Here is a 24563-nt window from a genome sequence, read left to right on the forward strand (position 1 = left end):
TCTAGTTATTTTCGAGTCTCTATTCCTACGTTTTACTACAGAGAACACATCTCTAGGTTTTGCAGATTTTTCTTGGAAAGAACTGAAAAAAGGAGGGGTTGTAACTGCTGTAAATGCCTGCTTGAGCTTACAGATTAGCCTGAAAAAACAGCTGGCAGCTGTGCCGACAAACGCAACCCTGTCTCAGGAAAGGGTCCTCTCCAGAAAAGACAAGATCTCAAAATTCAGTTTCCAAAGAATTTTGAAAGCTCCCACAGGGTAGAACGTGCCAGCATTTTTGGTGCTGAAGAGGAGGGCCTCTGAGCACAGCATTTTCCACCGAGGCAACCTAACCATGGGACACGTTGATTTTGATGACCATGCATTCTCCGGGCTCCAAAGATCCACCCATTTTAAGCACAAGCCATTTCCTTCATGGCAGATGTGAACTGGTACGTCAGGGGCTACCAGCTGCTTCCCTGTCCATCACCGACTGTGATATCATATTGTGATACACTACCTTCATGCTTTCCAAAGTGTATGCTCTTACAGGCCAAGTGAGCAACTCATCGTAGTGCAAAGGTTGCCAAGACAGAGTGAAACACATATTCCTAAAGATGACAGGACATAAGCACACACTGTGGAGCCAGGAGAGACAACCATGCAATGGCTGCAGTTGCTTGTGTTTTCTGAAGGAGAATCGTCTTTGGGAAGCTGGGCAAAGAGAACTTGGTAAAGGAGAAATCATCTTAAAGCAGCAACTTGGACAAAAGCCCTACTTATTTTAAAGATGGAGCTAGTTCTGCTTGTGAGCAGCAGCCCCTGAGCGTGGGCTGGAACAGCATCGGGGTGGGCTGCAGGCGATGGCAGGGCCTTTCTACCCTGGGTTCCTTAGAAACCACAAATCCTTGGAAGCAGAGATTTACTGCTCTTTCACGACTCATTTGTCAATCAAATTCTTTACTAGAAATAATGCAGAAGTGTTTCAACCAAATTATTTGATTTGGGGTTCCTCTAACTTGAAGGTGGCTTTTTTTATTTTCCCTGTTCCACAGAAAATTTTCTCAATGTCAGTTCTATTATGCATTTTTGAAAAATAAACAGGGCTCAAAATGAGTTATTTTTTATGGGAAACTGGTCTGTTGGGAACACATTACACATTCCATTTACTAATCAGAATCTTCTGATAATTTTTACTGTGCATTGCAAATGCAGGCAGCCCGTGTTACATCTGCAGTGCTCAGATAGACTGGAACTGCTCCAAACTGCTTCTCAAAAATTTATTTCTAAAATTTCCCATACGTTTACTGTTCCTTCATGCTGGTCACTAATGCATATGTATTCAATGGACTAACTACATGCATATCAACAGTTTAGCAGAGTTACATATACCATAGTGTTAACAAATAGTAGACTGTCTTTCAAAGAACATAGAAACTGCTGCCTAAAGAAATAAATGCTTCAACCTGAGGAAACTCAAAGACTAAAAATATCAAGGAAGAAAGATGAATGGCCTCAGCTTACAGTAAAAAAATCAATGAGAAAACTCAAATTTCAGTGATATGCTTCATGAAACAGTTTCATATGGCTGCTCATAAATAAAGCAGAGACCCAGGCTGTTGTCAGAAAAATTTCAAGGATGGGCCAAACTGGCAAACAGCTGTAGCTCTTATTTCTGGTTTCACCACTCAACATCAGAATGATGAGGTCCAGGAGACAGGATCTTCGGCTCCTGAGTAGCTGACATGAAAACATGGGTCTGGGAAAGAAACAGCAGTGGTGACGCATAGGGGAAATACAGAGGCAAGAAGCACTGCTCTGCAGAAGTGTACCTTCCTGCAGCACGGTGGGAAGAGACACACGAGGACACAGCTCAGCCAAGGAGCTGCTGAATGTGCCATTTTCCCCCACACCTACTAAATCGCTGTAGAAATGCTGCTTATTTGCAGCAGCAATAATATTTGAGGTGCCATGCAGGGCAGCACTGAAAAAAGTGGCAATTTGTTTTCCGCAGAAGCTCTGAGGGAGCCTGGGATTAGCATCTCATTCAAAGAGGCCAGTAATTCCTTTCCAAGACGTTTAAAGGAGGCAGCTCCTGCCTCCGCTATTGCATATCAGTGCCTCCCCCAAAGGGGGTGGTTTCTGATGGGAACAGGCTGAGGATAATTTCCTGGACTCCTGGACCTTTCGTATCGCTCTCATCTCTGCTCTGTTTTGCTGCTGAGAATACAAAGACCTCCAGTATTCTTATCTTGGCATTCCCTACATAGGGGAATGAGAGAAGCATTACAAATGAGTCTGTAGGGATGTATCGTGAGAGTGGCAATAAAAATGAAAAAGCCGGCACTGGGGGCCGTGGCCAGTCAGATATTTTGGGAGCACTGAGGGGTGAAAATGTTCAACATCCCTGCTCTGAAAAACTTGTTCATTTAAACACAGCGACTAGCTCTGCTCCTGCAGACTGTTCCTGAGGAAGACCTCATGGTCAGACCTTCACGGCTAATGTTATTTTCAGATCACATTTCTGCTCCCCCTTCTGTTCTCCTGCAGGCCATGTGCTAAAGCAGCAGTCTCTCCCCTCGCTGTCCCCCCGCACCAGTCAGGACATAAGCAGGATACGCGAACATCAAGGTCGCTCTAAAAATTCATGCTCTCTCTCCTGCTTCCTTGTTTAATGGCTTTATAGACAGCAAGTCTAACACTTATTTTTGGAACCTAGCAACTTACTTGTAGCTGTTGGGAAAGACACACGTGCAATAGTCAGGATCAGTCAGGAAAAGCTTCTGTATGTTTTATTTTCAATCAGTTTTTTTCTGAAGAGGTTCAACTTATGCATAACCCAGCTAACAACCCCATATTTTGAACTACATGACCTGCTGTCACCTGGCACAGGGAAAAAAGTGCTGGCTGTCAATAGGTGCCAGGTGTTCATATTGAACTATTTCTCTGGCTTAAAATAATATTAAACAAGTAAACCAAACTGCCGCCACTCCCAAACACATTAAGCCAATGGATTAGATTTCCTGTGTATAAATATGAGGCTATAAATTATTCTTAAAAAATGCTGAATTAAAAATGTAATTCATTGCCTAGACTTGGCTGGTAGCATAGCTTTATAGAGTTAATCCCTCCTTCCAGTGTACCTAGCCTTCCCTGGCATGTCGGGCTGTATCCCAGAAAGGGCTGATGCAGTTGCAGGACTATATTGCTCCTTAAGTCACACAGGCTCTCTCCTTCAGTCAGCCAGTTGGACCGCTGACTTTTGCCCAGGATCTACTGGATCCGAGTGCTCTGACATGATTTCAACCATGTGAAATGCCGGTTTTTATTCAACAAAGCATGTGTTCAGGAAACCCCTTTCCATACGCTTTCAACACATTCCACAATTTCACGGCGTTACACATCTGTTCACTCAGCAGCCCCGGAAAACCCGGCGTGTCCCTGAGCATCAGCTCTGTGTGGTACTTGCGTGGGAACAAGCCCATTAGAAAAATCTCTAATTCCACACCACAACTGCATTTGTGTATTAAATCAGACACATCGCCAGGACCCGACAGTGCAGGAGTGCCCTGCCTGTGGTGGGGGATTTGCCAGGACAGGGCCCTGAAGTCCTCCCCTTGCTCCCTCTTCCATAGCAGAGCTGGAAGTAGGACAACCACAGGAGAAGCCTACGCCTTTCAACAGTGACCTCCAAGGAGCTGCCCTGAACATTTCAGAAATGATGCCTTGAATAAATAACCTCCCACAAAGATTTTTGATATCACAGCTGACTACTTTGCAGTTTCTTACTTAAATGTGGTTTGTGGTAGGGTGAGTTTCTTTTAAAATAGAACCAGTTGTACATTGCTCCTGAAACACCTCATTGGTGTTTAGAGATGAGTGAAAGGGGCACCCTGAGGCTTGATACAAATATTCATGATGGTTCATTAGTTCCCGATTTTTCCATAAGCTTGTTGTTAGCACACCAAGCTAACATGTGTTATAACACATGCTACCTATGTGTAAAGAGACACAACCTGTGCTGGGCAGGTAGGTCCTGACCTTCTCCTCATACCAGTACTAGCATTTTGTGCTTCACCAAACCTCTTCTTTACCTCATCTCACAGATCTACATTCTGTACAAAAAATATTTTTCATTAAGATAGTTCAGTGCAGAACATTATACAATTCTTCTGGGGGTAAACACAGCAAAAGTGATTGAAAAATTAGTGATAGGCTAGGTGCAACACATGCAGCCGCGTGTGTGGGCAGCATCTTCTAGGAGACTGTCTGGTGGCCCAGATGGTCCTCATCAGGGGCCTGAATGGTGCCACTGCGGAGGAATACAGTATGGGGACAAATTTCTTGGCCCAGTGAGCAGCAGGAGCTGTAGATGGGGAATTTCAACACACCTAGCTAGACTCACGGTGGTTTCTCCTTCCATGCCAAAGGATGAGACCTTGCAGATGCTTCCTTGTGTTTAGACCAGGGCTGTGCCCTCTGGCACCCATCTCAGCTAGGTAACAAGGGTCTGAAACAGCCTCTTTGGGTGACTAATTTTACTAGACACCATTTTGGCTACCATGGGATGAACCTGCAAGCCAGGATGATAAATAAGGTCAGAGAAAATGCCGGCTTTTTACCCTCTGAACCAAGCCAGGCTGAGAGCCTAGGCAAATACAGCTGCAAAGAGCGGGTGCTCCAGCCATGCTGCTGTGGGTCTGTCTGAAAGCAAGGAGGGATCTCTCAACACCTGCAGGAGGTTTCACTGCTCCCAGGGCTCCTACCTGCGGTGCCTGGAGGGATTTCCCCCTTGTGCTACTTGAGGAGACAGAAGAATAAGTGAGGAAGCGGTAGAAAATGAATGCACAAGATATACAATAGGGAAAAAACCCCACCCCCAAACAGGGCAAAATATTAAGCTCTGACAATGGGTGAAATCCTGCCCACCCCACTTAAAATCAGTGTTAAAATTCTCATTGACTTCAATGGGGCCAGAATTTGGGTCTCAGTTTTTTTCATGGCCTTCCCAGATGAAGCACCCAGCCATGTTTTAAAGCTTCCTCATGCCTCTGTGGGGAGACCCTGTAAGGTTTTATTAGTTTCTTTGGCTCTGTTTCACCGCATGGCATTTCAGGGGAAAACAACCCCAACCCTGCAATTTCATTAGGAAACAACAGAAAAAAAAAAAAAAGTCATTTTACAATATGACTTCTTGCCTGGTCTCTACCTCCTGAATTCGATATCGGAGCGTATACTGATATAAAGCTCCTGTTTTCACTCGGTCTGTAGGAGAGGGTTTGAAAGGCCTCGTTTGTCAAACATGCTAGAAACAAAACCATGGGAAAAGCATCGACAGCTCTTTGTTCAGAGTCCTTCAATGCAAAAGAAAATTCAGCAGATGGACTCAAACCCATAAGCTCACAGAAAGCATTTTCAGATGGGATGAGTGAGTTTGGTGCCAGATACGTGTAAGTCAATATGCTCCAGGATATGCAAAACATGGATAAAGAAAATCAAGCCTTTGCCAAAACCTAATACTGTAATTTTCGTGTAGTCAAACACATTAACTGAACCTGTGCTTCCAAGTCTTATTTGCAGGCCAACATTAATGAATAAGACTATATTAATTTTCTGCTGTCCCCCCATTCTATTTAAAATAAAGAACAAAACCACCGTCCCCCAAAACTTTAGTAAAATAAAGTTCATGTTCAGCTAAGCACCCTTTTATCCTACTCCTTAAGCCACTCCAAATCACTGTCGGTACCTTTCTGAATGCTCTGTGCTGAGTAGCAAAGCTTTTACAGTTCAGAATGGCAAGACTGACTTCATAAAAGATTAATATACTTGAAAAGCAGGTCATTTATTAAAAGATCTTTTAAAAGCTTCATTTCTTAAAAAGCAAAACTATCTCCCCACCTCCGCATCTCATCTGAAAGCATTTGCATACACAGCTGTTCTCCAAATTTGAGCCCTGTTCTTTTTTTTCCTTTCTTCATTTTATAAGATATGAATAGCAGGTATTTATTGAAACAGTGGCACGCTTCACCATGTGCTTTCTGCTTTCATACAGTAATTTATCCCATCTCCCATATGAACACACAGATACCCTTTACCCGTACACAGGCTTGAGGTGTCAGACCCTCAGCCCCAGGTCCGCATGAGATGGCAGCCTGGGGACTTTAGCTTGCAAACCTGCTCTTCTCTTACTGTAGCTGGAAGTCTCCCGCAATAGCCAGGTGAGGACAGACCGTGTCTCTCCTGGACCTTTCACTGTCCTCTTGTTTTACAATAATCTTTTTAGGCAGTACTCTTCGGCCGGCTGCCTGGGAACTGAGCAGGCAGTGCAAGTGGTCTGGATGCCACGGGTGTAAGGCACACAGGTACCATGATACCAAATGGCAGAAGGCGAAATGGTAACTCTTGCTTGGATAGCAGGCCTGTATCACTCTCTTCACTGCAAATTGTGCCACCTTTGCACACCGCAGTCCTCAAGCCAGCACTCTGTATAGAGCTAAAGATATAGCAAAGGTATGTATTGAGTGAGATGTACCAGAGAAAGAAATACAGGCAATTTTGGACCACAAGGAAGATATTTCAAGATATATTTGGCATCCTGTTCTTCATGAGTGCTTTCAATCACTACTTCTTCCTGAAGAACCACCTCTTGCCATTTCATCTTGCCTGCAAATAGCATGGCACACTGGCAAACTAAAAAAACAATCCCTTAAATAGACCACTATCTGCTCAGGACATGGCAGCTCCACTGCAGCCACAGAGTTACTCTCTTGGAAACAGGCTGCCATGAATATGGGGGTTGTAAAAGACAGGACAAGTTGTGGGAAGGCTGCTTTGCAGGGGCATTAACATAACTGAAGGATGAGGCTGCTTAAGAAGAGGCTAAGCACGGAGAAGATGATGACCTTGGTCATGCATTTCAGAGAAGAGAAGATGAAAACGCCAGAGAAGACAAGGAAGGCACGTGCAGAAAGGAAGAATGGAAGCTGGGAAAACTCAGAAGAGGCAAGACATTAAGAAGGTGGAGAAGACTTGCAGTGCTAAAAGCAGGAAACAATAATAGCACAGATACTAGCACTCTCTTACTCTTGTCATAAGACCATCATGAAAATTACTTTAAATTTAGAAGAATGACATTTAAGAGACTACAGTTTTTGTTATATAATTGATTGTTTTTCATGAAAACTAAAAAAAAAAAGTCACCACATTATTACTGAGTTTTGATGGGCAGCCACAACCAAATTCTTAAGTGATCAAATATAGAATATGCTTGAAGGCTGTTCATACCTACCAGGGCAAGACAGATGGCGTGGTGTAGGTGTCTCCACGTTATTGCACTGTGCCCCAAATGGACAACATCCAAGTATTTTAGCAACAACATACTGACTGTAACAAATGCTAGGACAAAGCTAGTGATCACCACTTGGGCTTCCAGGAAGAAAAATACAAGGTGTTCACGGGTTAATACTTCTGATTGAAATTTGCTTATTTAGAGCTTCACTTAACAGATGCCATCATCAGGTGATAAAAGTCTTTACACTGAACAGACAATTTTAATGGCCTTTCCCATTAAGCTATGGGTGATGTATTTCAAAGGGCAGATTATTGGAGTCTTTCTGCTGACAGCAAGGAATGTCAGATGAATTCAGAATATCAGTGAACATCTAAGCCTTGGTAACAAGGATTTTAATATAGAGTTATATTACAATTCAGGACAAAACACCTTGACCAATTTATTCTCGTGTACAGCACAAAGGGACCTTACGCTATATCTGCATTTATATTCATTGCCAAAATAGGCAATGGACCCTTGCTGTTCATAGGAACAAAGCTCCAGATGCTCTTATATTCTAAGCTTCATGTGCTCAGCTACTGGTGTGGCACCATTAATCACATAAAACATGAGTTTTATAGCCTTGGAAAGCTGGCACCTCCCGGATTTATTGGTTTGACTACTCTGCTTAATAAAAAGTTTCTTATGAACAAGTGAGCTCTGAATATAACGTACTAAACATTATCATCCCATAATCAATAGGCATCGCGAAGACTGTTTTTAAGGTTTAGCTCCTTTCCTCTTCTCCCGCAGACCGAAATTATTCAGCTCTGTACTGCAGAGCTCCATTAAGCACTTTGTTTTTCATTGAATGACTGGAATCAAGTGCGTATGGCCTCCACGGGTGGATAAACTGCTGTAAAAAGAGATAAGTCAGCAATACTGATTGGCTCTGTTGTCTGAGCGTGTCTTTTGATTTCTGAATTTCTGCCAAAAGCATCATCATTCTGTGTTTACCCTTCAAAAGCCCTCGGTCACTCAGATGGTGCGTATGCTCGCAGCACAGCACTCTCCCTTGCAGAAACAGAATTCATAGAAACGAACATTTCAGTACTTGTATTTGTTGAATTTAAATTTGTGGCACAGATCCTGTATCTCTCAACTTTCACAATATTGTTACTATATAATGCAAAGTGATTAAAAGAGCAATTTTAATATTCTGCCCATCTCTTTCACTCAGAGAAATGGTTTATCTCTGCGCAAAGCTGTACATAGATTGCAAAGTGTACTTTGTCACATCATTTTCCTCTTCCTTCCCCTCCCTGGCAAGTCAAACCAACAGAACCACCATAAACCTCTGTGGTGGCTTCTTTTGCGTGCAAGTGTGTAAGTGTGAATTTACACTAACTACTGAAAACATACTGTGTTTTCCTTCACTTCTGGGGCCAGAGCTGCCAGCGCTGGGCTTAGTACTGGCTTCCGCAGGATGCCACAGGCTTGCATCTCCCTCAAGAGCTGCTGCTGCTGCTGCAACAACAGCAGTTGTTTAACCACAGACGCTTGCTGTGCGCTTTGCACCTGAGTAAACGCTGGCTGCAGGCAGCAGGAACAAGACCAGAACAGGTCCCTGATGAGGGGTTCGAGTTGGTTACAACTCTCTGCAAATTCAGCGTTCGGCACTCAGGAATCTCCTAAGGCAGAGACTAACAACGGACCCTCTCGACACGTCTGCAAAGGCAAAATGGTTATTCCCATTTGAAAACAAAACCAGGTCTGACACCAACGATGTGGCTTTTATGCAAACATACAGGTAATAGCAAGACTACAAATAAATAAATCGTATCTGCATAAACTGTAATAAAGTGGCAAATGAAGGCAATTGTTATCTGTTTGTTAAACGCCTTGTGGACATTTTGCAATCTTGTGATTTCCATTACTGCAACCTCACCAGAGCTGCAAGTTCAGTTGACTGTGAAGGTCTGAGTCCTGTAAAATCTTATTCATGTGCACGTTGTAAGAAACGGGGATAGCGAAGTCAGAGCCTGTGCTGTGCCAAAGGTGCTGCTTAAGATCTCAGGTGAGGAAATGCTCTCTTGCAGACAGCTCGCAAGCCTAAACCCCTTGTGGCATTAAAAGGAAACGAATTTGATTTCTCAAGAGCCTACGGCTTCCTAACAAACCTTGGGAAACAAGTTCAGAATACTAGCATATGCTTGAATCCATTTTCTAGTTATAAAGGCTTCTTTATTACTGTTTTTGGCTGACAACAGTTGAGATAGCATATTTATCATCATTCTTAAAACACTTGAGAGAGAACAATGTGAGTGCATTTTTATTTCAGTTTTAACTTCTTTATTTCATTGCTGTACAGCTGCATTACACTTGGCTTTAATCCCTTAAGCATTATTTTCCTTGGCAAAATAGTCACTGAACTGAGTAGAACTTACTATTGGAAAAATATGCTTGAAAAACCAATGTGATGTCAATGCCAACTGAAACCCATGGAGCTTAAAATGTCATAAATGTGCCTGTAGCTGAAATACATAGCTCCTCATTTTTTTGACTGACCTGGGAATGTTGTAAGTCTTAGGTTGTGAAGCCAACTGTAAAAACCATAGAATAGCCTCCTGAAACTGACTGTGTGCTGTTCTTCCCCCCATGAACAATCATTTGGAAAACAATGATATAAAACTCGATGTAGGATAATTCCATAGGCAACAAATGACTGCGTAGCTCCGCTTCTAGGCTCACCTGCATTAACTGTGGCTATCGGTAAGAAGTTGGGCTACAAGCTTCTTAGAGAAAAGATAGAACCCGACTTTGTAAAACATCTTTAATATTCAAATATATAAATAAGCACTACTGAAGAATAATTCAGAAGACTGTGGTGATCCATTATGAACAGATGCTATAAATGGGAACAGTAACATTGCTAGGTAAGGAAGAAGCAAGCTATTTTAGGAGTCTTGAAAATCTCTTCTAGTTCTTCAGACAGATCATGCTGCTATAGTTACTTTATAAAAAATTATATTCTGAAAAGCACTTTAGTAAAAGAAACCTTTTACTGGAACTATTATTTAACCAAGATCTTCTACAGCACTAAAACACACTGCAATTGAGTTCCCGATATAGTTTTAAGAATGGGAGGGGTTAAAAAAAAGAACAAAAAACCTACCATACCTGCACCAGGAGCTATTTATTAGCATAACACTCTTCCTTTTAAAGATTTCGTAACAACTGAAGTATATACAAAGTCTTACAGAATTTACACAATAAAAAAGTTTCCTATTAGCTGATGAAGTATAAGGTAGTGCTGCAATTTACTTCAAAGCATGTATACAATAATAATGAAGCAGACCACTGTACTTTCAACTTCTCCGCTACCACACAACCACTGTCAGTTGAAATGACAGTAAATTAAACCACTGGGAAGACACAGATTGTCAAAAGATTTGTAACAGATTGACCTGCAGCACTAACCATCATAAGGAGGAAAAAAACAAACAAAAAAAAAAACAAAAAAAAGAAAAGCTACATACTGTCATGTTTCTACACTTTCCTACAGCTGTAACAAACTTTCACAGCCTTAGATATAACATATGCAAGACAACATAATCACAATTTTTCAGATATAGTTCAGCTACTGAGTGTATTTACTTCTGAATAGGAGGCGTTATATTGATATGGCTGTGTGTTTCCATTTTTGTTTGTTAACTGTTCAAATAGGTCTACAAAAAAAATTAAAAGACAGCATGGAGTTTGTAGTCATGATGTGTTTGACTAATAAAGGCATTCAATATCAGCTATAGGATCTAATCATTCCTGTCAAAAGTTTAAGACCAGGAATCTCTGAGTAAAAACCAAACCTGCAAAATCCTGCACCTACGACATTTCCATCTGTTGACTCCAACCTTCTTTAAGCTTTTCCAACAGGGTAACACAAGATCATTAAAATACTTATACCAATCCAAATGCAAGACTCATTTAGTTTATGAGAGGTCAAGCAGATTCACTAGACTACTTCTGCTGTAAAATTGAGGGAGCTTATCTAGAAAAAAGAAACCTTTACTGAACAGTCCCTTACTACAAGTAGGGATATATAGTTTAACAATGATACATAATTTAAGAACATAACATTCTTTGCCTTTTAGAAACAGTTTTACATGTGCCAATAATGCACTTTCTACAAGAGATAAGGCTGCTCTGCCTATCGTCGTATGCCTAAACCTCTTATTTTGGCCAGTTTTGCTTTTCTTCCCCCCAAAGGGATTCTGTTTCAACTTAGAAGCTAGTAACGTCAGTTGACAATATCTGTATTAAGACAAAAAGTGACATACAAAATCCACAAGGAACCACATAAATACCAAAGAAGTCATATAACCTTTCCATGTAAACACTTTGATTATACTGAAGCCCTAATTAGATTCTTGTCTTAAACTTTTGGCAGATAATGTGTATGCTCAGCCAGGCTTTGTAGTTAGTTATTGTTCAAGTGGAAGCCAGGTCAGCTCACATGTTGACAGGCATGCAACTTGGAAACATTGCACAACAAGCAACACAAAGAGATTTGAGAAGTGTACAAGACTTCAAGTAGACTTCACAACCCTTCACAACTGAATATTCACAGACAAAGATACAGTCCTTGCTTTTTCTATGGTGGATTTTCTCTCACACATGGGACACTTTCTGTGACTCTCTAGCTTGCTTGATGCTATATAACCACTTGATGATTCTGGCATTCCTTTCAATGGCAGAAATGCCGTATGGCACACGGTCATTGGCACTGTCATCGTTTCTAAGGTCACTGTTGCTGTCCTGAGACTGTTCACAGTCTGAGCTAATCATGCTTGCACTGCGAAAGTTGAGGGATATAATATCAGAGTTAGCCCTTGCAAAGTTTTCCATCCCGAGGTTTTCAAGCTCTTCAGGATCCAGTCCGCAGTAGTTAAAGAATCGCTCAACATCTGCATCAACACGAAAGTATCTGTCGCTTAAGTCTGATTTTGATCGCTGTAGGGAGGGTCTTCTACTAACTCCGCATCCAGACTCGACTGCCTCAATCTCTGGGGATTTCAGGGTGGCGATGGCAGCGATTTTGGGCTTTGGAGGCAGAGGTGGGGCTGAACTACTGCAGGGTATTGCTTTTAAGGGCTTTGCACTAGTTACTTTCCTAATGTCTGAGGAGCTGTGAGAGACATGCAAGAAAGTCTCTGCCGACTGATCTAGGAGCCTTCTGCTGACGTTGGAGCTGCTCTCCTGCGGGCTGCTACGGCCCTGCGTGGGGTAAACCTTCAAAGATTCAGCGAACGAGTGTCGGTTCAGCTCTGTCGAATCGGCTCTGTGGGGCGGCCAGTTTCGGGGACCGTGCTTATACCCTGAACCCGAGCTGGAGCCTTCGGAGCTGTTAATGATGTTCTTCAAAATCTCGAGTTTCAGATTTTCTCTCTGGACGCCGCTCTCAGTCTTCGTGTTGTTGCTGAAGACTTTCAAGGTGGGGCTCCCCAGCGCTCGCTTGGCTGCGGGACAGACCGGCGGCTTCACCAGCACCGCTGGCTTCACAGGCTCCTGCTTGGCGTTGATGACCTCCTGGCTCTTGACATATTTTGCCTTGTCGGCTTCTAGCCTCTCCACCGCGCTCAGTCTTTTTGGATTAGGCTCCGCCTGCCTGCGAAAATAGTCGGGTCCTTTGTTCAGGATGCGGAGAGGAACAGCGGACGTAAAAGTGACGGCAGGGCTGACCGGCTTCACCATGCTACCTGTCGGTAGTGTTTCTGTAGGCATGTTTGGTGGTCTTTCCCCCGCAGCCGTTTTGGATTCTTCTCTGGGATCTCCTAAATGCACGGTGCAGAAACATGTACATTAAGCACAATGAATAGCCGATGAATCCTGGGATCTGAGCGTTAGCAGCAGCACCTCATCTCACAGCTCATTAAATAACACTGCGTTTCTCTTTTAAAGGCAGCCTTTGTAGGGCAAGGCCACCCGACACAAGTCCGTATTAGTCTGCTCCGCCGACTCCTTTCTTCTCGATGAAAGATGCGGGAGTCTCGCCGTTCCCTTTGTGCTCTGCTACCGGCAGCGATCTGAAATGCAGAATAACCAACCACACGTTAGCGAGAGCGCCTGACATCAGAGCGATAGCAACAGCCGCCTCCCGGCCCTCCTCTCCCACCACCGGACGGGATGCAGCCGCCCGCGCAGGGGAGGAGGCGCTCAGGGCGCCCAGGCCCCCCTCTCGCTCTGCACCCCTGTGCGTCTTATGTGTTGCTTGTTGCTTACAGTCTAAGCTTGGATTTAACAAAATTATACTGGAAAATAAAAAAATTTTAAAAAATTAAACCCCACCATGATACAGCCATGTATTTCTGGAGGGGAAAAAGGGAAGCAAAATGTGTCAAGTCAGAGTCTTAGACCCATCTATCTCCTGCAGATCAATGAAAAAGCACTTTCAAATGAATATCTTTGGCTTTGATTAGTTGATTTGTGTACGCATTTTACCTCTAAACCCCAAACATTCTTCTCCTTACAGGCAACATACTCTGTAAATCTAAGAAATTAAGTGTATTTTCTTTTTTTATTAAATGCTCCAGAAAACAACCTGGTCTAAAAAGCAGAGAGCATACAGAGACATGTAGCATTTTAAGTGCAATGCACACGTTTCATCATTAATCAAATATAAAATCAACAATTAAAAAGCAGGAGATCTTGCTAAAGCCACCTATTCCAGTTCAAAGTCTGTTTGAACATTAGTCCCCAAAGCACTGGTGCTCCAGCAGTAAAATAAGGATTTCCAAGTTCTCATGATCACCTTACAGGATTAACAGAACAAAAAAAGGCTTTGTGTTTTGATGAAAGATTTTCAGAGCACGCAAAAACATTCTGACTGGGTTTGAAAGAAAAGAACTTGTCTTCAAATTGGATATAATCACTCAAATTTTCTACCAAGCACTGAGTGCAAATGAAGTTTACCTTCATCTAAACTATTTTAAGATCCTATCACTTAGGATTGTCACAACAGTTCAAAACCCAGCACCATGGATGATGTTACAAGTGCTGTAACAATTTTTTCCCACATGAGGCACTGACGGGCACTTATCATGGAATCTACTTTTCAAGCAGTGATTTAGCTAATGGGTGTCATTTGTTTTATTACTGCCCCATTAATCTATGCTCCTGTTTTAAATATCCCATTTCTGTTATCGCCGTGTTCTTCAGGGAGAGAAAAAAAAGCAGCTGCTACTTCTTTACTCATCCTAAGGAACGCAGAGCAGCATCCTTCCCTGGGACGACCTGCTTTCGTGTGTACTGCCATGCTGTGCGTGCTCATCCATCAACAGCCAACTTACTAACATAGGGTGTGCCATCAGTATATTGTTTTGACCAAAAAACACCATAAAAAATTAAATTCCAGCTAAAGATACATTAACAGTAAAAAGAAAACAACCTCAAGTACTGATTCCCAGAAATACATGATATATACATTGAATATTCTCTCTAAATCATCCAAGGTCAAAGCAAGCAAATAAAATATATAAATGCTATAATGAGATTATAGGAAAAAGCTGAGCTTTCTCCTGAAGGCTCACTGTCATAAGCATTCTTCAAATACAAACTAACATATTTAGGTGGGTGATAAACCAGACACGTATTTAGTGCAATTGAAAGGGTAGTGAAATGTTAATTAAGCTTCACTTTCAATGCTGTTTTATAAATCCTAGCGCTAACTCCTCAGCAGTTTGACTTCCTGAATTTTAAGTAAGTCTCTCTGAAAGAAAAAGCTCACTTTCCTCATTTGAATCAACATATTTATTGGTACTATTTTGAAATTAAGTATCAAATTTCCAAATGCGCTGAAGGCAATTCCAACAGGCATCTGCACACACACATTTCTCTTCTGTACACACAAATCAAATCTTTCCACGTCGCCAGCTCAGAGCTTGATGGCTAAGTACTTGTAAAAATACCTCATCAGTACGTGTATTTGATACTCGTGTGCAGAAATCAAGCCTATGTGAGAGCAGGGGTCTTGTCATGAGGAAGAAAATCCCCAAAACAACCAAAACCCCAATTCTCTGTACTAAACAACACTGTCACCCAACTGAGTTAATACCACTTGAATAAGCAAGACCATAACTCTCCATTTCCTCCTCGGCCATTGTCATTAAAGGCCACCACAGTCCTGCCCCAGAGGAGAGCTGTCAACTCCGTTCTCCTCCCGGCGAGCTGCTCCGTGCACCGCTACGGATTGGAGCTGTGGGAACCGAGGCATCGGACTTGAGGCTGCTTTTGGAAGTCTTTACCCAGCACTTAACAACTTCCTTACTCAGGACAGCCCTGATCAATGCCAGCAAGCATTGCTTAGGAGGCTAAGCATCCACGTTGGCTTCAACACCACACTTAAAAGGAAAAAAGAAGAAGGAGGGGGGAAAAAAAAATCCCAGCATGCATGCATGTTCATTCAAGAGAACAAGAGTGCTTGTTTGCAAGCACATACGGGGCCAAGTGCCCTGAAGTCAATGGAACTATGCTGTGACTGGCAATGAGCTTCAGGCATGCCTAAAAAGAAAAGCAAAGACCTGGTGAAGAGCCAGGGCAGAAATGTCCACCCGGGCCAGCACAGGGAGCCAAGGGAGTAACAGCCAGGTGGTTACGTGGCCAGACGTGGAGGCTTTGTACCTGTGGGGCTGCTGGTATAAGTTATGGTACGTGCAGCTACAAAAAAGGATCAACTAAGGCTTTGTGTGTTGTTTAAATTACCCCATTTCACAGAGGTGCTGCATTTAAACATCACAGGAAAGTTTATACAGTACTCTTATCTCAGAGAGCTAAAAATTATTAACCAGACACTGTTAGAAAAGAAAGTGGAATGAAAGAGAGGCAGATGAATGTAAAGTGCTAATGAAACAACTTCTCCTGCCTGTGCTGGTGATGGCTGCAGCCTAATTCTGCTGCTAGCAAGGAAAGTGAGCGCAATTCCTACCAGCTTCTCTGCTGTCCATGGGCACCTGAAACACAGCAGCGACACTTGAGAGCCTTGCTACTTATTAATTTCATTGGTAATGAAAAAGGCTGAGCAGCAGCAGTACAGCGTAGTCTCAGGAAGATAAAATTTTGCCACTTAGTTTCCAGTTGTGAAAATCATCATTGCAGCAACAGGGGTATAGAAATGGCTTTCTTCTGGCTTAAACGCCAAAGAAACTCACTGCTTAGGCATCTGAATTTCCTGTTGTGTACAGCTGTGGTATCAGTTTTGCACTGCAGAAATTCAAAGGCAAACAGTTTTTCTTCACCCACTTCCAGGAAATGCGTGAAATATACTTAGGGACTTAGGAAAGGTTCCTTTTACTCTGCTTACATCCAAATGTCTACCTGTAGGTGTAATTCTTCTGTGGATTGAATTGTGTTTTTCAGGATTCACTCTGGATTTCCACTATTGTTTTTCCTTATAACAACTGCTAGACTTAAGAGATTATTTAAAGAAAAACAAAGCTAAAAACTTATGCACACATTCAAACATAGTTCATTTTAATACTATACATACATTAATAAAACCTTTCTTAAAGCTCTTATTAACTGAGCTCCTCTAACACCCAGCGACTTTGCAGGCCTGCTGAGTAGAATACAAAACATACAAAGGGGTAGAGGGGTTTTGGTTTTTTAAAGCTGTATTTTTCCTTTCGATTCAGGATTTCTTTGCGACAGAGGCAGAGATCCAAAGCACTTACTCATTCCAGGCATTGTGCTCTAATCACTCTTAGGTCTGTAACATGTTTGTCAGATATTCACATTTAAATAACAGACGCACTATCTGCATGATTTAGGGGAACACAATACAGCCTAAAGCAGCAACAGCTATACAACTAACATTAACTACAAATAAATCCTCTATAAAATATTCTTTCCTTGACTTAAAGCCAAGACAGTAGGAGGAGATAAACTATGCAGAAACTTGGGAATTACAGTTCCATATATTCTAAATATGCAGTTTTTTGAAATGTAAAATAAATTTATGAACTGGCCCCATTTCTAGTGCTATTATTAATACAATGTTATTGTACAATACTCAAGTTTATTTTTTCCCTCATACCTAAAGCTGCATTTTAAACACAGACTGGATGATGCTAACCGACAGCAAACAATACGCTTCCCTCCCTCGTTCTGTGTTGCCCTCTAAGCTCCTACACCTTCACCAAGTTTCAGCCAGTCTTTGCCTAAAAGTATCCACAGAAGAGCACTACATATTTTAACAGTCTTCAAGTTGCAACAAAGCAGCAAAAACCAACAGTGAAGATGTGGCCCAAATGAAATTAGTGGAATTTCTGCTCTTGACTTTGGCGAGGACACAGCTTCACCCAACAAAGCTACAATGAAGCTCATGCTCTTAATTCATCCCTCTGGGACAACGGATGAAGGGATTGTACAGGAGGTAGGATGAAGAACAGTGGATAAATATAATGAAGGCTGACAGCCTTTACTTTGCTTTCCTTGATATTTAAATGCCCATGTCAATTTTATTTTCCAGATGATAAAATAAAACTACCATTACCTCAAGATGCACCATAGGCATCACATAAATTCCAGCTTAAGTAATCAACAAGCGATCTCAGTAGGACTCAAAGAGATCACAAAACAAAATCTGCATGGGAACACAGGACACAGATGGAAAACCTCAGGCTCTGCTAATGACTAGGTGCACTTTAGAGCTGCAGGTCCTGTTATGAAGATGCTGCTTTGTTAACAGTCCCTGCAAACCCTATAAATGAGGGCTTCACTGAGAATGACTTGCTACAGGTCTATACACTAAGTTATACTAATGTGTACATCTAAAACTTATATAATTACTTCTGTGGATAATTGTCATTATGAACCTCACACATTTATATTACTAAGTTTAAAAATACAGGCTAAGCCTAAATAAACTAGGCTTAAATTGAAACAAGATATTTCACATCCAGAATGGCAGCAGTATTTCATCTTTGAAACCAATTTTATATAAACCTGTGTATGGGTGTAAACTTGGTCTCACATAATATTAGCTGTCAAGATAAAGCATGGGGAGATGGAACAATCTTTCAGATCTACCATGACCCAAAATACTAATTAAAGTGCTGATTTTCAACAGTGAACAGTAAGTGAAGAGCAATATCTGTTCAAGTAGACGTTTAAGCCTTCAAGTAGACATTTAAGCCTTCCAAAGGTCACAAAAAATGTGAACTACAGTGACCTAAAACCAAGAGTGGCAGAATTATCTAGATGTGGGAAGATAACAACTTTGGCAAAGGTGGCCATTTTTCACTGCTGATGTATTACTTCCAACCAAAAAACCCAAACTACAACTAGCATTAACTTTGTAATAACTTGCATAGATGAACGTACAATGGGCTGATATATTTACGCTAATTCTGCTTTGCTTTTACATCACACTCAAAGTCTTTTAAGGTAAAACTCTCCATAAACAAAACACTGCCACCACTTAGCAATCTTTCTATTTCACTGTGCAGTTGAAACTATGAGGTTTAAAGTAGGATGCTGCCATAGCCAGAAATGCTAACACTGTTACAGGGAAATAGCTTCTGGAAAATCCACGGAGGTACAAATACCTGGAAAGCAGGAAAGCAATTTAGCAGCTATATTTACAGCCTGCTCCTCTAACGTATGCTTAGTGCTCACTGGGAGCTGGATAGAGATGCCTCTTTGAAAGAAAAATCTTCAGAAAGTATTTTGCTTCTTTTTAGTTCTGAAATCTGGCACTGTTACATTTTCTACCCAGTAGCAATAATCCACTCTCAGCAATACTTCCTTCTGGGTAAATACTGCCCTATAGATGGCTCCCAAACACGAAAACTCTGATTTCTTTCAAAAGGCACAGACAGCTGCACAAATGCACAAGAAAGCTCAGAAATGAAATTTCCCTTTCTTCCAATCAGATAGTAAAAAAAAAAAAAAAAAAAAGTTGTCTTATTATGTCTTATTATTTAGAGCGATATTACGTGCTGTGTTTGTAAAAGCTGTAATGGAAATCAATTCTGTTTTCTTTGGACCCCTGTGTTGATTACACTGTATTGCGCTCTTTGGAATAATTTCAGTCTCTCATTTAAACAAAAAAATCAGGAAAGGGCCTAAAAAAGTATAGTAAGGAATGTAATTTTTTATTACATTTGTAGCTCCAGCTTTATGTGAATACTTCTATCTCAGTGTGCGTTCTATGAGAATGATTCTCTAAACACTTTGCAAAGCTTTAGGAAACACCTTTACCTCTCATTCATCAGCCAGTGCCAATGGTCTCCAGTTCAAACCACTTTTAACCTTTTAATTCTGCATCTCTCCATAACCATCACGTTTAAATCTATAACCTCCTCCCTAAAACAAGATCACAATTCCTAATTTATCCTGTGGTCTCCTGGGCCTACACAATTTCCCCAGGATCCTCTCTGCACTTTTAGAACTCAACACAGCCCCCTTCTTCAATACAGGATACTTGGTCCTGGTGCTCTGTCACATTTCAGAGGTCCATCAGACCTCGAGATAGGTCCCTGCTGTACCGAGTCCCAGCTGTTTGGTCCCTCTTCTCTCGGAAAAGTGAGATTCTTATTTCTCTGCTCTTTCACCACCTCCTCTTCAAACCGTTTCCCCATTGCACCATGCTGGTTTTGCAAGACGCAGTAACTCCTGCTCTGCTCTGGTTGAAGGAGCAGTGCTACCTGGACTACGCTTTTCCTTTCCTCTCCTCTCCTGGTAGGAAAAGCTGGCACCTCATCTCCTTGCTCCTGGCAGCTGTCCTTCACAGCCATGCTTGGATTCTGCATCCTGGAAACCCACTTTTTTCCCTAGCAGTAACATTTTCAATGTGTTAAAAAAAAAAAACAAACAACAAAAAACACTTAATTGGGCAACTTTATGTGTCATCGCTGTGCACTGGGTGAAAACAGAGGGAGGCAGAACAACAAAATGGTTTTAATTATGATGCTCAGCAAAAATGTTTTAAATGGAACACTATTCATTTTAGTTCACATCTCAAATCTGTGGTAATTCTTAACAAGTCCATTTGAAAAGTGAACTGTATTTTAAGCTACCCAAATCTTTCCAGTAATACGTTCAGTAGAACTCTTATGCATTAGTGAAGAAGGAAATCAAAATCTTCTATCTGCAAAGAACCCTCTATCTAGTATTACCACACGGATACACCGCCTCACTAGCAGGATTTGCAGATTCCATACATCAGTCACCTGTGTGGCCCCTGGCCACAGCAAAGTCTGATCCTCTGCCCCGCAGAGAACGACAGAAGCACAAGCGTCATCAGTAATTAGGCAGCTGGACAACAGCTCAGTAACTTCTGCAGCATCCCTCACCAAAAAACTGATTATCATTAACTCAGCTACGGAACATACATTTGGATAGCAATACTTTCAAAATGCCAATTCTGGACTATTTAACGCACTGAGGTAAATTAAACGTAGTGCTAAATCCTTTAAGTGTTTGAAAACTTGTATGAACGCTAAAGCAGTCTACTGCAGCATACTTGTCATCACCAGTGCAACTATGGGATCTGACTTGGTCTTAACTTACACTGTGGAGTAAACCCTAAAACATAAATCACGTTGGCTTAGAGGAACTTCTTCTGCAGGTAAACTTGGAAATACTAAGAAGTCAAGCCAGATTTAAATTGGTAAAGTGAAAAGTATAGATTTTCAAAATGAAAGTTTATATTAAACGTGCAGTGTGTCTACCAACGCGGCCCTCGTAGTCAGACAAGGGACCCACAACCAGATGACTTCAGTAGGTTCACCTCCTCCATAGCTACTGCAGTAAGGCAACATGGCTTCCCTTTGAGATCTGGCAGCTCACTTCACGCAAACCTATAAAAGCAACCTCAAGCTGAGCAGTCAAAACTAATGAACACTGAAACGCACACACCTAAAATGGCAGATTCTGTAGGGAAACAGAGTCTCTATGTTCACCATTTAAGTGACAGCAGTGTTCATAAAATCTTGGGTAGCTGATGTTTAGGTTTATATCTCTCCTTGAAGCACATGTTCCTCGGTCAGTACTTTTTTGCTTAAACTAATAAATTGAGAATCACTTCTGAACTCTTCTGTCAGAGTACAGCACCCCAGCTACGTTCTGAACACCAAACCAGGTCAAAACCTGGACACATTCCCCATCTCCCATATTTGACTTCCATGGAAAGGAACTGTGAGAAATCTGGAAGGAACATGAGCATGTACGACAGGAGGGATGTTCAGAGGAAAAGGCCCATGGGTATGTCCTGCACACCCATGCCACCCAGCATCGGTGCAGCCCTGTTGTTTCTACCAACAGGCACGCACACATCTAAACCTCATGGCTAATTCCCAAGCTGTAGAGGAACCAAGGGATTTCCTTGCCCATGTTGCTTGTTCACACCACCCTATCCAGCAGGTACCTGCCAGCCCTAAAAATGCAGTCAGGGACGATTAAGATGACAAAGAAAACATCTTTTCCTCTGCTTGACTTGGAGTGCAGACTGGAAGCAGCCCTCCAGGGCAGATGCTCAAAGTACTAGGCTATACCATATGTAGAGACAGGTCTCTCTCCAGCACTTCTTTTCAAAGGTTTCCACTTTTAAAAAACAAATATATGCAAGCTTTCTTTAAGTTAAGGAAAGAGTAAAAAAGCCCACCTACGGTACTTGGTGAGGAAATCAGGTTACTAACCCTGCTCCAGTGAAATTAAGTAATTTCTAGCAAGTAGGAGATTTCAGCTGAAATAGGAAGACCCACTCAATATTCTGCCAACTGGGTTCTTCCTCAGGAGGTGGAAAACTTGCCCCAGTTTGGGAACTGGGGATTCAATCCAATCTCCCATTTCTCAGAATAGTGCAACTATCTCTGATCTTATGGACATAAATGGATACCTGCTGCCGCTGCCAGCTCGTTTTTGCGGGAAAGGAAAAAATTTACCAGACTGTCATAAGAGGCCAAAACCCCTGAAATCTCAAGTTGTCATGTTTAGACTCTTATTTATTGAGAAAAGTTTTCTAAAACTGTTTACAATGAGAAATATATTAAAGGAACATAGTATCATAGCTATAAACAGATTTTATTTGAGAAATAACAATAAACCCACAATGAAGATAGCTGCAGTTACACATTCCTTTGCAGTTACTAACCCTGCAAAACTCCAGAAATGTTCAAATACACGAAGACCCAAAGTAAACAAATACAGCCCAGAACAGAGAAACAATCCCAACAATTTATGCTGTGAAAAAAACAGAAACCATAAAAAGCTATTATTAAACGGAAAAAATATATCATACTTAAAATTTCCTTTCCTTTAGTCAAGATATTTAATTAGTAAGAGAAACTTTTCAAAATACTTATTTTCAAAGTTTCAAAACAAAGCTTAATAGCATCTTTCTGAAGTTTACCTGTTGTGAAAATATATTTTAAAGAAATAGTGCACAAGTATACAGAATATTTCTTATAATACTTACCAAATTTTTACAAGCAAGAAATCAGAAAGCCACAGAGATTATATATATATTAAAATCTTTTCTCTCTTATTTTAACAGCTTACTCTTATCTTGTTATGTGGAAAATTCTTTTTAATAAACTCTATACATGAACATGACCATTTTGTCTTTAGAAATAAATATTAAAATACAGCCAATAAACATCCTTTACTGATAGTAAGAACCTACAAGACCACCTTTAATAGGCACTACAGTAGGCACAATTAAAAATTAAGTATGCTAAAACCAGTACCATTAGGAAAACGATAAAGTTCAGCCAGTGGAGTACAATAGAGTGGCCTAATTCTGACAACTGAGGACTTTGAGCCACTCTTCTGATTAGCTGTGGGGTCTTGTTTGTCAAAACTCTTTGTATTAAACACCCTTTTCTGTAACATGAAATATTACTGCAGTAAGGTCAGCATGGCTATTGTGGTGAGTTAACCATTTCTAAGCACTGAAACTTCACATATGTGAAATATTGCTCATTTATTTTTTCTTAAATAAACACACTAAAAGTTTTGACTATTTAAAAACAAATCAGGTCTTTCTTAAATAGTAAAAGAAAAACCCAACAAAAACAAACCACACATGATTTACAGCAGTGTTCCAGGGCACTGCAACCTTCAGAGCAACTCCATGAATGGTATCTTTTATTTTTGACTGGTACAGCTATGTTTTTCTCTAGATAAGAGGACATTTTCCCATACCGCAGGATAGTTCATTCCCCTTTTCTCCAGCCTCAAGTCTAAAGATACATGGTGTTATCTTTAGTGTTAGAAGTCAAGAAAGAAAATGAAAGGAGAGCATAACACTATGTCTTGAAGACATGTCTGTTTATTTAAGACTTCTTCAAGCAGATGGTTAAAAATACCAATTTTGGCACTGGAACACAATGAAATTTAGGTCTTCAGTGCTATTATGATGTTGCAGTCAATGATATAGCTGTATAACCCAACACAAATACTACACTGTACGTGCACGGCTTGAGTACGCGTTTGCGTGTGTAACCCTTTATACCGGATGTGTTTACCAGAGTTGTTGAGGTGTTACCTGTTAGAATAGAGAGTCTATTTTCTTCTTAATTGTTGTATTGGAAATACGTGCCCACAGAGTCCACATGCTAAAACCACAGATCTTCACAAACTGTTCACAACCTATTTAACTGAAGATGAATATCCAGTTAGCTACTTGTTAATGAGCAGCCAAACTTTTGTTTAATATCGAAGTTTGATGCTCAAAGTGCGTTTTCCTATTACTGACATTTAATGTAATGACTCTTCACTAAAACAATGTTCTTAGAAAGACGCTTTTAAGAAGTCAGACTGTCCAGACTGCACACTGAATGGTTTTGGCATATCTGAGGGCCCTGATGAAGTTATGATGATGATGGAAATTCTTCCTCACCACAACTTTTAAGAAACCATAAAAACTCGCCATCTTAAAGGAAACAAAAGCTGTGTCAAGTCACGACCAGTGCATCTAATCAAGCAGAGAGGGAGGCAGTGCAGGGAAGGTTGAGGCATCCCAGCTCCAAGAAAAAAAAACAACCAACCAAACCTGGGATTGGGAGTGTGGGGAAGAGTGAGAAATGCCAAGACACAGAGAGGTAGAGGAGAAATGCAACTACCAGGAAAAGAGCAGAGAGGAGAAGGTGTTGGGAATAGAGAAGGGGGCACCAAAGAATGGGCTGGGAAGCAGAAATAGATTACAAGGACAGAGAGGGATTAGAGGAAAAAGGAAGGACACTTCAAGTGCTCCGCCTCATCACCTCCCTCGCAGCTCCTACGTCCTGCAGAGGGAACAGAGCTGGTGTAAGGGTGC

General features: G+C 41.3%; 1 protein-coding gene across 12 annotated transcripts in view; it reads right to left on the reverse strand.

Moving 5' to 3' along the window:
* Window positions 1-10425: 10425 nt before the first annotated feature.
* FAM110B (family with sequence similarity 110 member B) overlaps window positions 10426-24563 on the reverse strand; it is a 119727-nt gene continuing 105589 nt past the window's right edge. For 7 of the 12 annotated variants that reach the window (XM_087752761.1, XM_087752806.1, XM_087752782.1 and 4 more), the window contains one exon: window positions 10426-13332. In XM_087752761.1, the coding sequence (XP_087608887.1) occupies window positions 11918-13030 (1113 nt within the window). In that variant the 5' untranslated portion in view covers window positions 13031-13332 and the 3' untranslated portion in view covers window positions 10426-11917. Of the gene's footprint in view, window positions 13333-23792; window positions 23905-24563 lie in introns of all 12 variants that reach the window. The other 5 variants (XM_087752790.1, XM_087752795.1, XM_087752815.1 and 2 more) reach the window with 1 other exon arrangement.

This window comes from Nipponia nippon, unplaced genomic scaffold (genome assembly GCF_047370975.1).
Source record: "Nipponia nippon isolate SJK-2023a ecotype South Korea unplaced genomic scaffold, ASM4737097v1 scaffold_1, whole genome shotgun sequence".
Classification (NCBI taxonomy): domain Eukaryota; kingdom Metazoa; phylum Chordata; class Aves; order Pelecaniformes; family Threskiornithidae; genus Nipponia; species Nipponia nippon.